Source organism: Chinchilla lanigera, unplaced genomic scaffold, assembly GCF_000276665.1.
Source record: "Chinchilla lanigera isolate Chin_1 unplaced genomic scaffold, ChiLan1.0 scaffold00090, whole genome shotgun sequence".
In the NCBI taxonomy this organism is placed as follows: Eukaryota; Metazoa; Chordata; class Mammalia; order Rodentia; family Chinchillidae; genus Chinchilla; species Chinchilla lanigera.
Window position 1 is genome coordinate 176,686 of NW_004955491.1, and position 14,431 is coordinate 191,116.

The 14,431-nt window shown below is 43.3% G+C and overlaps 1 protein-coding gene across 4 annotated transcripts in view; it reads right to left on the reverse strand.

The window, feature by feature from the left end:
- Nucleotides 1-1,501: 1,501 nt before the first annotated feature.
- The window catches only part of Tcaf1 (TRPM8 channel-associated factor 1), a 42,807-nt gene continuing 29,877 nt past the window's right edge, over nucleotides 1,502-14,431 (reverse strand). For 3 of the 4 annotated variants that reach the window (XM_005404718.2, XM_005404717.2, XM_005404719.2), the window contains exons 3-9: nucleotides 11,775-12,769; nucleotides 11,396-11,493; nucleotides 10,075-10,288; nucleotides 9,527-9,766; nucleotides 8,430-8,767; nucleotides 6,753-7,003; nucleotides 1,502-3,728 (exon numbers count right to left, since the gene is read on the reverse strand). In XM_005404718.2, the coding sequence (XP_005404775.1) occupies nucleotides 3,719-3,728; nucleotides 6,753-7,003; nucleotides 8,430-8,767; nucleotides 9,527-9,766; nucleotides 10,075-10,288; nucleotides 11,396-11,493; nucleotides 11,775-12,769 (2,146 nt within the window). In that variant the 3' untranslated portion in view covers nucleotides 1,502-3,718. Of the gene's footprint in view, nucleotides 3,729-6,726; nucleotides 7,004-8,429; nucleotides 8,768-9,526; nucleotides 9,767-10,074; nucleotides 10,289-11,395; nucleotides 11,494-11,774; nucleotides 12,770-14,431 lie in introns of all 4 variants that reach the window. The other variant, XM_013504653.1, reaches the window with a different exon arrangement.

Consider the following 14,431-nt stretch of genomic DNA (forward strand, 5'->3'; position numbering starts at 1 on the left):
TGCAAGGGGTAGAGAACAGAAGAGAGAAGCAGGCTTGAAAGACACAATATGGTATGGTACGTTGTCAGCAAAAATAGTGGGCATCTAAGGTCATCTCTAGCTGGCCTGTTAAGTACATGTTAGGTGAGGCTGTGACAGGGTGGGGACATTAGCTAAGGCATTAATTATATCAGGGTTCGATTTTATGCCGAGCACATAGGAAGGATTTCTGATAAATACTCCCATGAAAGATTGTCTGCTAAGGCCAATGCTTATCTGAGAGCCCCGACTGACCTTGGGAATTACACAATGGCATATTTTAGTTTCTTTTACAGGAATGCAGATTGAGCAACGTGGTGGAATTTATAAAAGCATTTGGGTTATTTCTGTGACAACAACAATCTGGGAGCCGCTTTAATTTGTGAGAGTAAATCTCTGTTCCAGATCCTGATGGGCAGTACATAGAAGACATACTAACTCAGTAAGCAAAGGACTTTGCACAGATATTTATCATCAGCTAGAAACGTTAGTGGGGCTAGAGAAGGAACAGCTACTAAGAGAGTAGGAATAGCAGGACATAAAAAATGTGGTGGCCTGACAGCTTCCATTCATTGAGAGTGTCTCCCTAGTGAGGGGGCAAATAGCTGAAAATAGAATGTACAGGGGCAAAGAACATATCAGGGGACTGACAGATGGATGGAAATCCCCAAACACCAGCTGGCCTCATGGAAGACTGCAACTTCTTAAAGCTGTTCAGTGACTAGGAGTGTAGAAAAGCTTTCAGCCCCATATAGCTCTTCTGGAAGTGTTTCCTAGAATAGGGACAAACACCCTAGGTCTTTGGAGAGAAACTCAGTTTGTAGCCTTCATAAGCGCCTTCTCAAAAACCCTTCATTCAACAATCATCGTGAACCTGCTAGACAGTAAGCGCAATCATCAGACAGGCTGAGACCAGTGGAAGGTTTTGATTTTGTAGGTAGAAACAAGAGAACGTAAACTGTGCTTGGACACTTGCGTACATGTAGTGTGGTCAGTCCTGGAGAGTAATGGATACATGTGATAAGTACGGAAGTCAGATGAATCCAAACACCTGAGAACCTTTCAAGCCAGGTGAAGGGTTTGGGTCAACTAAATCTTAATCAATGTGAAGCCATGGAAAGCTTTTTATTTGTGTTTATTAAAAATTTTCTCAAGGTAATACATGCACAAGGTAAAAAATTAAATAGTACAGAAAGACTTCAAATGAAAAACACAGTCTGCCACCCCACCCTTGTTTAACCCTAGTCCCATTCCCTGGATGATTTTAACAATATCTACTTTTGATCTTCTGCTAACTGACTTCCTAACTTTAAATAGTATGTTTGAACAATAATTTTTTGACTTGTTAACTTTAGACAATCTTTAATAGTTCCCCATTACAAAAGATAAGGATTTAACTTAAACTATTTCCACCTTTCCTTCATCCATCCTTCTCCACGTTTGAGAGATACGTCATTTTAAATAATTTTGTTGGTTTATTTTACAGCATTGACCAATACAGTAATTATCTAGTTGTTCTCCCGTTAACTAAAGACCTTATCTTTTCATCTCCACTTTGAATACATAAGTAGCCCTACTCTTTCTTTCCTTTTTTCTCCCAACTAATTCTCAACCTCTTTCTCCTTTCTTTTTAACTTGTCAGCATTGTTTTGAACTTCATTTCGAATAAAATATGATTTCTTTCACTGTTTGCTGATATCAGAACACTGAAGACCAATAATTGGCATTTACATGATTTGGGCTATAAAAATTTTTTTTTAAGTATGAAAACCAGGTAGAAGCTAGGTATTTTCTTCACATCCAATGTCAACATGCACGTACCATTGGAAAGGGAATGTACTTACCACCTAGGTCAAATCAAGTCTACACATTCCATAAATCATTAAAATCATGCCATGTTTTGTTTTGCTTCATAATTGGTCCGAATTTCTGGTACATTTTTAATTTGTCTGTTTTTTGGTTGGCTAAAGAATGTGTGTCTTCCATATTTTCCAACTTTCTAGCTTCCCTATTGTACTGTCTATGGGGCAGAATAAAAATTCTTCCCAGAAAGCCCTCGACTGTGTGTTCTCATCCAAAATGGGTCTGCTGGACAAATGGCACCGTGGAGTGACACATTCTTTTGGATAATTATCACTCTAGGTGAGTTGTGCAACTGGCTAGCTGGTACTTGAGAATGAGACTTCTGGGGTGAAGTTTCTAGATCCGAGTTCTTCCTATTTCCTGGTTTTCATTATGTTTCTGGAGAACTTCCTCTAGGTACTTTCTCAATAAGGGTACAAAGGAGGGAGCCACAAAATGCCTTTATTTTGACCTTACTCTTATTTTGACCTTACTCTTATTTTGACCTTACTCTTATTTTGACCTTACTTATTTTGACCTTACTCTTTGCCAGTTTGCCTTCTACAGAATCCTGGGGATGTTTTCTTGAAGTTGTATGAGCACATTGTTCCCTTGACTGTTATAATTCAACATCCCTGAGGAAAAATCTGCCATCAATCTATTTCTCATTCTTTTTAGTTGAGCTAATTATGAGGATCTAATTTTTTTTCCCCTGGGCACTTTTAATATCATCCTCTACCCTTAACATTTCCAAATTTTGTAAGATTGTACCTAGACATGGGTTGTAACATTGGGCCTCTTCAATCTCAAGATGTAACTCTTTTCATTCTTCAAATCTTTTTATTCTTTACTCTTTTTAGGTTCTTTTTTCTAGCAACTCCTAATGGTTATATTTTGATTGTCTATACCTTTTTTGTTCTTTCATATTTTCTATTTATTTTTGCTCTATGTCCAAAGAGTCCTTCCATTTTATTTCCAGGCTGCCTACTGAATACTTTTGGAAGTTTATTTTGTTTTCAAAGATTTCTTGTTATTCTCAAAATTTTCCCTTTTTCTGTAAGATCTTATTATCATTTTACAAATGCAGCTCAACTCTGTCTGAAAATGTGGCTACAATTTTAAGTTACTTCTTTACCATGCTGACTTTGTTTCCTCCAGAGTGTGTAGGCCTTTTCAATCGTCCTTAATTCTTCTTGATTATTTTTCTCATGCTTTTCCCTTGCTCTTTCCTCCTCCCTTCCATATCTGGGGATTCCTAGATGAAAATTTACACTTAAGAATCAATTGTAACTACTGACATTTACAGATTTTGGTTGGATTTTCCTTTCCGTTGCATGGATAAGTCTTTATCTCCAGAGACCCTCATATGAGCAGGAACACTAGGTACTTAAGTAAGGGTCTCAACTCTCAGTAGAGAATTATCTGATAGGCTGGGGGGCACTTATTTTCACAAAAAGAGGAATTTTATCTGGAACACCAACTCTTACCTCTGGTCAGGCAGTTTATTCAATTCCTTTATACAAACAACAACAACAGCAACAATAATGAATTTTTAACTGATACCAACAGTAGGCTACTTGTGTTCTGTGTACAAGGGCAGGGCTAGAACAGGATGAGGGTGAGTTTTACAATGGGTACAATTCTTTAGTAGACAGACTTTCCTGGTGTTTGGGTCTCTTTGGGGTTCAGGTCTGCTTATATTCCGTCTGAAAGGTACCTTTGCTCTTTCATTTCCTTGCTTCATCCACTTTCTCTCTCCCAGAAGTGTGTTGAAACATTCTCCAATGGTCACCAAATACCTTCAGTTTTCTTGGCTAGGATTTGTCATTTTTTTCTGTCGTTTTTCTTGATGTCAGCTTCAGTGGGGCCTGAGGAGGGAAGGAAATAAACTCACATGATCAGCCCATTGTCTTAAACTGGACACCCTGCTTGAGGCTTTCAGGCAGGTGGTAACATGGATAACTTTATATATTTAAAAGATCCCCAATTCTCACTGCTAAAAAGGGATTAAAGAGGGCAAGCCTGAGTATCATTTTATTCTAAAAGATTGAGAGTATAATTTCTTCTCAGAGAACATGCAATTATCTGGCAATTTGGGGAGGCAGATGCTTACCAAAACAGGCCACCTTTCAATAGTCTAGAGAGAGTGCTTTCAGGATGCCCTAGAAAGGGTGATGGAGACCAAACCTAGCACCTAAAGGACTTGCCAGATCCTAGTGGCTCACCTAGCGCTGTCTACTGGGACATACTCCAGTAGCCTACCTCATAGTTTTCCTTTCTATAAGTGTTTGGGATAAACAAAGGGACTTTTTGTTCTGATAAAATTAGATGAGGGTTGAGAATAAGGAGCCAAGGCTCTAGTGAGTAGGAGCATAATGCTTTTTCTGTTTGCTTGATTTGCTTCTCATTTATTTGGTTATTCAAAGCACTGTAAGTAGACCACCCATTGTGTAATCAGAATGCCTAGGTTCAAATCCCAGATCTCTCATTTATTAGCAATAGAACCATACATAATGTATTTAATCTCCATAGAATTCAGGTCTCTTTCATAAAATAGGAGTGATTGCAGTTTCTATCTCATAAAATTATTGTGAAGATTAAATGAAACAATTTGTACAAACGAGCCAGTATTAATGCCTGGCACACTCAAGACTCCAAAATTAGGGGTCCCCAGTACCAGTTTGTAGCTTGTGAAGAACTAGGCTGCACACAGCAGCCTCATCTGTAGTTACAGCTGTCCCTTCACTTGCATTACCACCTGGGCTTCACCTCCTGTTAGATCTCAGTGGTGCTGGATCCTCATAGGAGAGTGAATCCTACTGTGAACTGTGTATGCAAGGTCCCTAGATTGTGGTCTCCTTATGAGAATCTAATGTAATAATACTAGAAATAAAGTGCATAATAAATGTAATGCCAAAAAGGCTGGGGGCTGATTCCACAAGAGACAGAAACTATTTTAAATGTGGAATGAATGAATGTACAACATCTATGTTCAAAGAACTTAGACAAAAGATATTCATGAAAAACAGGGAAATAATTCTAGGATAGAGAGAGGACATTATGAAGAAATCCAAAGAAAAACATGATGTAGGTGAAAGCTTATTGTACACACATTCCCCCAGTTTACAGTGAAGTAAATAAAATGGTGCATTAAAATAAGTGAAAAAAGAAGTGAGTTAAAGGAAAACTGCTGGATATAAACAACATGATTGCTAGAGGGTCAATTTCAGTTAAAATTATAAAGAAAAGTGGATGCGAGTGAAAGTAAATGGAGAAAATGTAACAGGATCTTTCATGTAATATAGAAGAAAACTGAAGTGGATCTTTTAATGTATGATAATTAAGTAAAGATTGGGATAATTTTATCTTGCTCCAAAGTGAAGTTTTCTATATGTGTTTGGTAACTCTTGATAGTGATTGTATCTTGAGTTGGTGTCCCTATGGAAATATACCCACCATCATGAAGCATGAAGCCGGATGGTTTGGTAAGGACAAGCACCATCTTGGAATTGTCCTTGTTTTTGTTAAGATTTCCACTCTTAATTTAATCAGAGAAGGAATTGGGCCTGAAAGATAGAATTAGGTACCAGAAGCCTGTACCAAAACCCCACTGTCCTTCCTTTAGGTTCATAAAAGAACACACAGCACTCCAAAGACTGGTGTATAAACTATAGGATGGGGTAAGGGAGGTGACAATTATGTACTGTATATTTCCAAAAGCTAGAAGAAAAGATTTGATTCAGTAGTACGATGAAATGACAGATGTTTGAGACAGATGTGTTTAACGTGAGTTAAACATTATGGTTTCCCATAAACTTTTATATTTTTATGTATCAGTTTAAGAAAAAAAAATTACAACTGTCCCTGTAACTATCATCAAAAAGTGACACCTGACTCTAAAATGATACTGAGTTAATTAGGTATAACAGTAACTAACATTTTCTCAACACTTACTAACTGCCAGGTACTGTTCTACTACTTTTAGAGATGATATAAAACGGAATTTGTACAATAACTTCATGAAATGTATCTCACTTTATAGAATGAGGAAACTGAGTCACAGAGAAGTTAAGACATTTGCCAGCATCATACAACTAATAGGGAAGAGACCCAGGATTTGAACTCTAGGCATCTACTTGTAGAAACGATGACCTTAACCACTTAACCTCTAAACTGTGGGAAGAGAATGGAAATAGGGTCTCATTACTCTGCAGACTAGCATAAAGTAAAGCGATCTCTCAGATGCTATGCACAGTTCTCAAGCTCTTTAAAAGCTCTTTAAAATTATCCATTTGCGTCTTGGTGACAATTCTGAAAAGCAGGGATTTGTATCTCCAATTCACATACAAGAAAATGGGGGTACAGAGAAGAATGAACCCCAGTTCTGGGTTCTTCTCACTATACTAGACTGCCTTTCAAGTGCTTTGAAAACTACCCAAGATAAAAACAATATATGAGGTATCAGGAGCTGTCTGGTTGTCATGGTAACTTTGTGTTCCAGGGGAGCTCTATGGTCAGAGTTTTGAATCAGATGATCAAAAATAAATCCAGACAGAGTCTTTAGGATGTGAAGTTGAGGAACACCCTCTATGGGCTCTAGCCCATGAGGATGGCCTGAAGGCCAATACAGACCACCAGATTGGGCCTTATGGGATCAGAAGGGAATCTGACAGCTGAGAGTAAAGAAGCAGGCTGCCCAGTAGAAGGCCTTGTTCCTGAGAAATCCTGACTCCAATTTTGCTGTGTTCTTAACCTACTTCCTAGAGACAGGAGTTGGTGATAAGACACAGCGGCAAGGCCAGGACCCTAGATGACAGAGGTGGAGGAACAAATACCACCTCTGCCTGCCTCCCCAAACCTCTCTACCTGCCACCTTGATGGGCACTCCTTACATCTGTGTGAGAAGGTACAGTTTCATAATATTTTCCTTCCATTCAGGCAGGTAGGCCAGGCTGGTAGCCACTTCCTTCTGGATGGGCCAGGCCCAGGCCTCAAAGAAGGGAGCCAGATTCTTCTGCACTTGGTGGGAGAACATCTTGACCCACAGATTCATTTTGTCGACATTGTCTGTGGGTAAGTTGCTCTGGTTCCTGTACTCAGTGAAGAGACGGATGAATGGCTCCCAACCAAAGGCCTCCTGGAGCTGGAAAGAGAAAGATGAGGCCAGTTGAGACATCTGGTCTACCAAAAAGAGGACTTACCAAACACAACATGAGGATTTTGTGTATTTAACTCCTACACATTAGCTCTGCACCTGTCGTGACTTTCTTTTTAGTTTTACATGTGGGTTTCATGCCCCACCCGCCCCTTCACTGTCTAATCCTAAGAAGGTCCCTAAGGTTTGTAAACAATCAGTGATGGCCTTGGTCATAACTGTAATGGTGATTATCGATAATTTCTACCACTACCATTATTCACCTATCTCATAAGATCATGGAAGTAGTGTTGGATATGTGGTAGTGTTCAAGTTTTTACACAAAAATTGAAAACTGCCTAAAGCAGAATGCTCCTGATTATCTTTCAGAGTTGCAAAGCTGAAGTCTAACAGTTTGGAAACTCCTTTCCCTATCCTCATTAACCATAGGGTGTGTCCATTCACTGGGCTACTAAAATGGTCTTTGCATGTGGGGTGGGAGGAGAAGTGAGTCAGGTAGATGTAAAACACTATAGAGAGTCTAACCAGACTTAGGAGTAAATTATAATTTTAGAAAGAGGCAGCCATCTTCAGGGTACTGGGAAGAGCCCCAGCTAGCCAGGGTTACAGACCTCTTGAGTTATGAGGCATACAGGAAACTGACCAAGACCAACCTAACTTTACTTGCTTAATGAGGAACATTTATTCCTGGGGCCAAGCATCCAGACAGCAAGGTGGACGCAGAGCCTCTTTGACTGTTCGGACTATTCTCATGGAAGAACCAGAATAGAGCATGCTAGGCCTCAATCCAAGGCAATGCCGCGCCCCAAAGCTATCCAGGAAATGATCTGGGAACTGGGGGCAGAGAACATGGCCTCCAATGATAGATCAAAGGGAGACACCTTCCATCCCCAGGGCAGTTAGGACTCTTGGGTTGCTTATATAAGGCAAAATTTGAGGCACAGTCAAGTCACAAGGAGACGGCACATTCATCTAAGGGAAAAACAGGTCATAATCCTCGTGTAGAGAGAGAGTGCGTGTGTGTGTGTATGTGTGTGTATGCAAGGAAAAGTCCTTTGGTTTTGACAGCGATGAGGCAGGAGAGTTTGGCTTCATTCTCAGATATGCCTTGTTTTAAAGCCAGGGAGAGTAAGTACAGTGCTGCATTCGCTTCTGCCAATTTTAAGATTTCACAGTGCTCTCTCTCTATTGATGTATCTCAGTGGGGTGCTGCTGAGTCTGTTAAGCCCACCTTAGGGTCTTGCCAGTTAATACACTGAGAGATATGGTTACAGAACGATCACACTGGGACTGTGGCGGGGTTTTCTGAATGTGAAAAGGCAAATGCACTGTGAGGTTGCCCGGGCCACTAGAATATCATCTAACCACATGGGCCCTATAGGGCCTCCCGCCCTCCTCCACTCCTGCTCAGTACCTGCAGATATGTTTCCAGTGCAGTCCAGGCATTCCAGTTTTTCACATTGGGCCCTTTGCTCAGGTAGATTCGGACCCGCTTCTCCCGAACGGGGGGCCACAGGGCAATATTGGCACGGCCTCGAGGAATGCCCAAGACCGTCTCGTGCACGTACACACACCACAGGTTGCAGGTGGCCTCGGTGGTGTGCGGTGGGAATTCCCACTCCTGCCGCTGCTGGTTGCGGCCCAGCTCGTGCACGGGGCCCCACAGCCCCTTGGTTCTGATGAGCTTCTCATTGATGAGCTCTTGCACAGACTCCAGGTGGCACATGATGGGGTAGCCAGCATGCATCCAGCCTGGAAATGTAGGAGGGAAGAGCGAAAGGTCAGGTCTTCTCAACCATCTCACGAAATTCTTCTCTGAACTCTTTCTCTTCCAATCCGATAGCCTCAGACAGCTTCATGCACCCCTACTGCTCAGAAGGGCACCTCGAGCTCAGACTTCCTGGCTTGCTTTCCTGTGCCCTCATCTGCACTCCATCCTGAGCCAGAGTTGCCTGGGCAGAGGCTACAGGCTGCAGGGGGCCATTCCTGCCACTACTCTTTCACTTTTTACAGCGGTGCTTTATCTATGTGATTCTGTGTTACATCCTTTTCTCAAAATTCAGAACTCCTGTTATTATCAGATATGGATTTGCCCACAATAGCACCACTTTACAAGGATTACCTATGCTAGCCAAGAAAAGGAAGATCTAGAGAAATTTCCGTCACTCTTCAGTGTCTATACAGCCACCCCATCCCCCAATTTTGATCCACAGCCAAAGAACACTTTATTCAATGCCTTTCAAGTGAAGGCTCCCTGCTATCTTTACCCACTCCTTGAAGTCTCTCGAAGGCCGCCCTCCAAGGTAACACGTCTTGGTGCTTTTGATGGCATCTCTTGACATGCTGACTTAAACTGTTATCTATTTCTTATATTTATCTTTTCTTTTCTGCTTAAATAGCAAGGAGTACACGTACTACAGGCTTTGCGAGCAACACATTTTTGCCCTCTTGGCTGTGGCAAGAAGGGCACATGGGGGCAGCACACACAGAGGGTTCTCTTGCAGTACTCACCCACTGAGATCTGCACATCAGCCACGATCCTCTGGGGCAGGCGCAAAGGGAACGGCTCGCCACCCAGTCTCGCCACAGCCTGCATCACTTCGTCCCAGAGGCGGAGCAGTGGCTCGGGGTTCTCCAGAGCACGCAGGTTTGCAGTTGGCACTGTCAGGATGATGTTATCGGTGGCCAGCTCTCCCCAGGGACCTGGGTTCTCCTGGATTTGTCTTTTCCACTCCTCCTGGGTTGTCTTCCCTAGGAAAAGAGGCCAGAGAGCTTGAAACACACATTCCCAAATCCCTTAAGTTAACACATACAATTTAGATCCCAGATGGGAGAGAGCCCACATCATGGACAGCCAGATCCCTCCCTCTACCCTTCTATGAAGTCCCTATCAGTGTGGTTTGATCTTCATATTGTTGGCCCAAGGCAGAATCTAAGGAAGCCACCTTCCTTCCCTCCGTTAATTTGTGCCTTTCTTCTCTTACATCAAACACCCACAATCACATCCTTGCCCCAAGCCTTTCCTTTCCCCTTCGGCTCATCCCACAGGTTCTACTCACCCAGCTTGTAGTAGGGAGCATGCACAGCTCCTTTCACGGTGACGGGCACAGAACCCAGCTTGCTGTTCTGAGGCACGATGATATAGAGGAGTCCACCCCAGAGGCAGGTGACTGGCTTCGTGGGCTTGTCCAAGCAGCACCGGTTAATCACGAGGGGTCCTCGGAACAGCTTGCTGGCCCTGGTCAGGTCATCTGTGTGGCAGCCAATCTGTATCTGGTGTAGAGAAATCCCCCACCAGAGTCACCACAGGGCATGTATGGGCAGAAAGAGAGAGCCCAAGAGGTAGGGATTCAGGAAGAATCATCAGGCCACAACCCGAGGCACCACTGAGATAGTGTGTGAAGCTGAGAGTGCGAGATAGACTCGTGGACTTGTAGTATTCCTCACAAACATGCGGACTGCTTTATGGGTGTATCTTCTGGAACGGGATTTGAGCAGCTCCACCGTGGATCATGTGGAGACATTAATGTGCGAAGCAGTACGCACGACCTGTAAGGCTAACTCCGAGGAGCGCAGACTCTATAGATGGCCCTGTTATGTCTTTGTAACAGAAAGAATTCGGGGTTGACTATCCCACGGTGGCAATTCTGGCATTGGGGAGGGGGCAGCGGGGACTCTGACCTTTGCAGAGCAGCAAGAGGGCTGGTGCAAGGCAGTATAATCTGGCTGATGTTAACAGAAGACACTTTAATTCCTTCCCTGTTCCTGAGAAGTGAAATGATGCTTGCACCTGATAGTCTTGGAATTGCTTACCTTGAGATTTTGCTAAGTGAGAGACAGGATAGATACAGGCATGTGGTAGACCTTTACCATCTCAATAACCCACTGATGGGCAACAGCAGGATGACAATTTAACGTTGGGAATAGAATGCATGTTTGTGGAAGGGATAAAGCAGAGGGTAGACTAGAGATATTAAGGAATACTCTTTTTTGGGTGTCATGGGAAAGGAGACAGAATGAGAAAGACCTTAGGCTATAGTGGGAGATGCCTGTGGGGTTGGGTAATGAGCTAAGGTTTATTCACTATAAGCCGAGCAATGGAGTCCCTTCAATTTGATAGCTCTCCCTCTCCTCACTCTGGAGATATGACAAAAGCACAGTCCTGAAGACCCACAAGTTGGTTAGTTTTGGGTCCTGGGCTCTGAAATGCATCAGGTTCACATTTAGCTTTTATGCAACCTAGTTGCCTCATCCTTGAAATGAGATAACAAAACCTACTCTATACTGCCAGTAGGGTTTAAGAGGACCAAATAAGACATCAACCAGGAAGGCAACTCAGGTGCCCCGTCACCTGATGAGACAGATGGGGCTTGGCCTCACCTTCAGATCGGCAGAGGCAGCAGCTTCAGGCAGTGAGACTTCTATGATTTGCCTTCCAGGTATGTAGAGGCCAGTACTCATCCAGCAGTACCGGGTGCCTGCAGAAAGCACAGAAGGGCAAGCTTGATCTCTTCTCTGTGTCTCTGCCCTGCCCAGCGCTCCATAGACCCTCCCTGAGCTCTGCACAACTCTTCCCCTTCATGCTGCTGGTGCCTTGACCAATTTCTTTCAGAATCCCAGTCCTTAGTTTCTCAAAAGACTATGGCAAAAGATGGAGGCACCCTCTGCAGGTACTCAGCTCCCCATATGAACTGCTGCAATCACAAACTGCTCATCCACTCATCCTTGTAACACTGAGCTTCCAGCCCTCTGGCCTTACCTGGATTGGTGCAGTTGACCTCAACGGTGATGGGAGACTCCAAGGGGCGCAGGTAAGGGGTGCTGTACATGTCTTCAATTTCTGGGACTAAGAGAGAGAGGTCACTTCCAGAGTGGGCCAGGCCCGTGGCCAGAGACAGCATAGCGCCCCTGCAGCAGTCATTGATGACAGGGTTCTCTCTGGTGGCCACTGGAAGACGATAGCGACTCAGCAGCTTCCGCAGAAGCCGATGCACAGACATGTAGGCGGGGATCTCTTCGGCGGGGATCTGCAGGAAAGCTGCACCATCGGGTCCCAGCTTTGCCAGCCAGCCCTTCTCCACATTCCCTCTCTTCCGACCCATGATAACCTGAAACTCGGCCAGAGTGGAGCGGAAGTGATAGGTCCTTATTCCTGCTTTGGGGGTACGGAACGGCCCTGGGTTGAGGCTTTGGCTTGTGATGCTGATGCCAAAGGGGTTAAGAAGGAGGTTTCCTGGGAATCGAGCCAGAGGGGACACTCCGGGGTTCTTGAAGGCCCACCACCAAGCTTGAGCTCCAACGAATAACCCGCCGCCCTCTGCTACAAACTCCTGCAGCTCTTTGACATCCACGTTGCTCACGGGTTCAAAGCAATAGACACTGGCATCGCTGGTCAGATGCGGCTCGATGCTGGTGTCGATACCCCCCACGGCAAGCAGTCCGCTCAGCGTTCGCAGCTCGGTCTGCACCACGATCTTGCCTCTTCGGCCTCCATCCAGCCAGCGGACAGCATTGAGCAGAAAGGGGCCCAGTTTCCCCACGGTGAATAATACTTTATGGCCAGTCACAACCACCCGGCCTCGGCCGTAGCGGGCAGCGGCTATAACACAGCCATGGTAGGTATCTAAGCCCAGAGGAAAGGCTAAGGCCCCGTGCACAAGCAGCTGGGATGGAAAACAATCTGAGTTGCTGATGTCCAACTCTGAAATCCCATGCAGGAGCTCGTCTCTGTCCTCGGACAGGTCATCTTCACAACTGCAAAACACACATGCACGCTCGATTAAAGGAACAGCTCTTAGAACAAGCCAAGCATGCAGCAAGTACTAGAGATCTGTCAGATTTGTGAGGAGAGCAGAGTGGGCAGGTCTGACTTCACTGAGCACGGAGATTTATGGGAGTGGGGGAGGTGAGTGGCATCAACTCTACTTTGACCATCTGGCTACCTTAACCCAGTAGGGCTTGATTGTTTCCATCAAGATTTCTACCCTTTCACTGCCCGCCCAACAGGAGTGGTGCACGCTATCTTTTTTGTTGCTGTATTTTATTTTTGTTCAGCCATGTGTTTACACTCTTGACCCTAGAAAGTAACCTGTATAGTTGTTTTCTATAGGGAATCCATGCCTAGAATATCTCCAAAAAACCCCTAAAGGTAAACAAAGACCTGGACACCCAGTGGGATTAAGTTTAGGGAATAGGAGAGATCTCTGTAAGCTTAAGATTCTGAAATTGTGCTGTCACTTGTGTTAGGAATGGCAAATGCATGATCAGAAGGCAGATTTGCAGAAATACCAAAAAAATGAAGGTCAGGTAGAGAACATAATCATAGGATTTGTGTTGTACTATTTGGGGGTAGCAGAGCTTTAACTGATTAGAAAATTGCTTCTCACAGTGGAGCTTTTCCTGAAGATGAAGGCATCAACCTACAATTCGGAGATAAGTCTCCCTCTCCTTGAAGCACTCACCATTAAAATCATTCAACTAGCTCTTCTCGCTCCGCTTTTGGGTTTATCAAACAACCTTATGACTATAATCTTGCTTCCCATGATCAACTGCTTGAAGATGCCCATAAGCCATTGGTCAGGCCAACCAGAATACTCTACATTGGTGACATTTACTTTTCTTAAGCAATACCTTGGGCAATCTTTCTTTATCTTGATAATTTTTAAAAAATGAAGTTTCAGAAAATCTCAAATATCTATGCAAAACTAAAAAACACACAAAAAAACTAAATACAATAGAGACACCAATTTGTTAGAAAAAGCTGCAGTGGGCAATTTAAAGATTAAAAATAACATGGTAAATACATATATTGGTATATAACAAAGATGCATTTTAAAATACTGGGGAAAAGATAGACATTTTCATAAAGGTGCTGAACAACTGGTTAGTTATGATGTATATTTAGAGTGGAGTATAATACTGCTATAAAAATAAGGAAAATTTCTATGCATTGTCAGAGAATGAAAACCAAGTTATAGTGTACTGAGAGAAAGATTACACCAAACACAAAAATCAACTCAAAATGGATGAAAGACCTAAAGGTAAGCCTGAAATCATAAGATACCCAGAAGAAAACATTGGGAACAGCCACTAAGTATTGGTCTAATGAATGATTTTTTTGGCTATCATGAGCAAAGCACAGGTAACCAAAGCCCAAAGTAAACAAGTGAGACTACATCAAACTAAAATGTTTAGGGCTGGGGATTTAGCTCAGTGGCAAAGCGCCTGCCTGGCAAGCGCAAGGTAGTGAGTTCGATTCCTGGTACCGGAAGAAAAAAAAAACTAAAATGTTTCTTCACAGCAAGGAAAAACAAAACCCAACAAAGGGAAAAGGCAGGGTATGGATCTAGAGAAAAATATATACAAGTTGTGTATCAGGTAAGGGTTTATAGCCATAATATATAAAGAACACATATA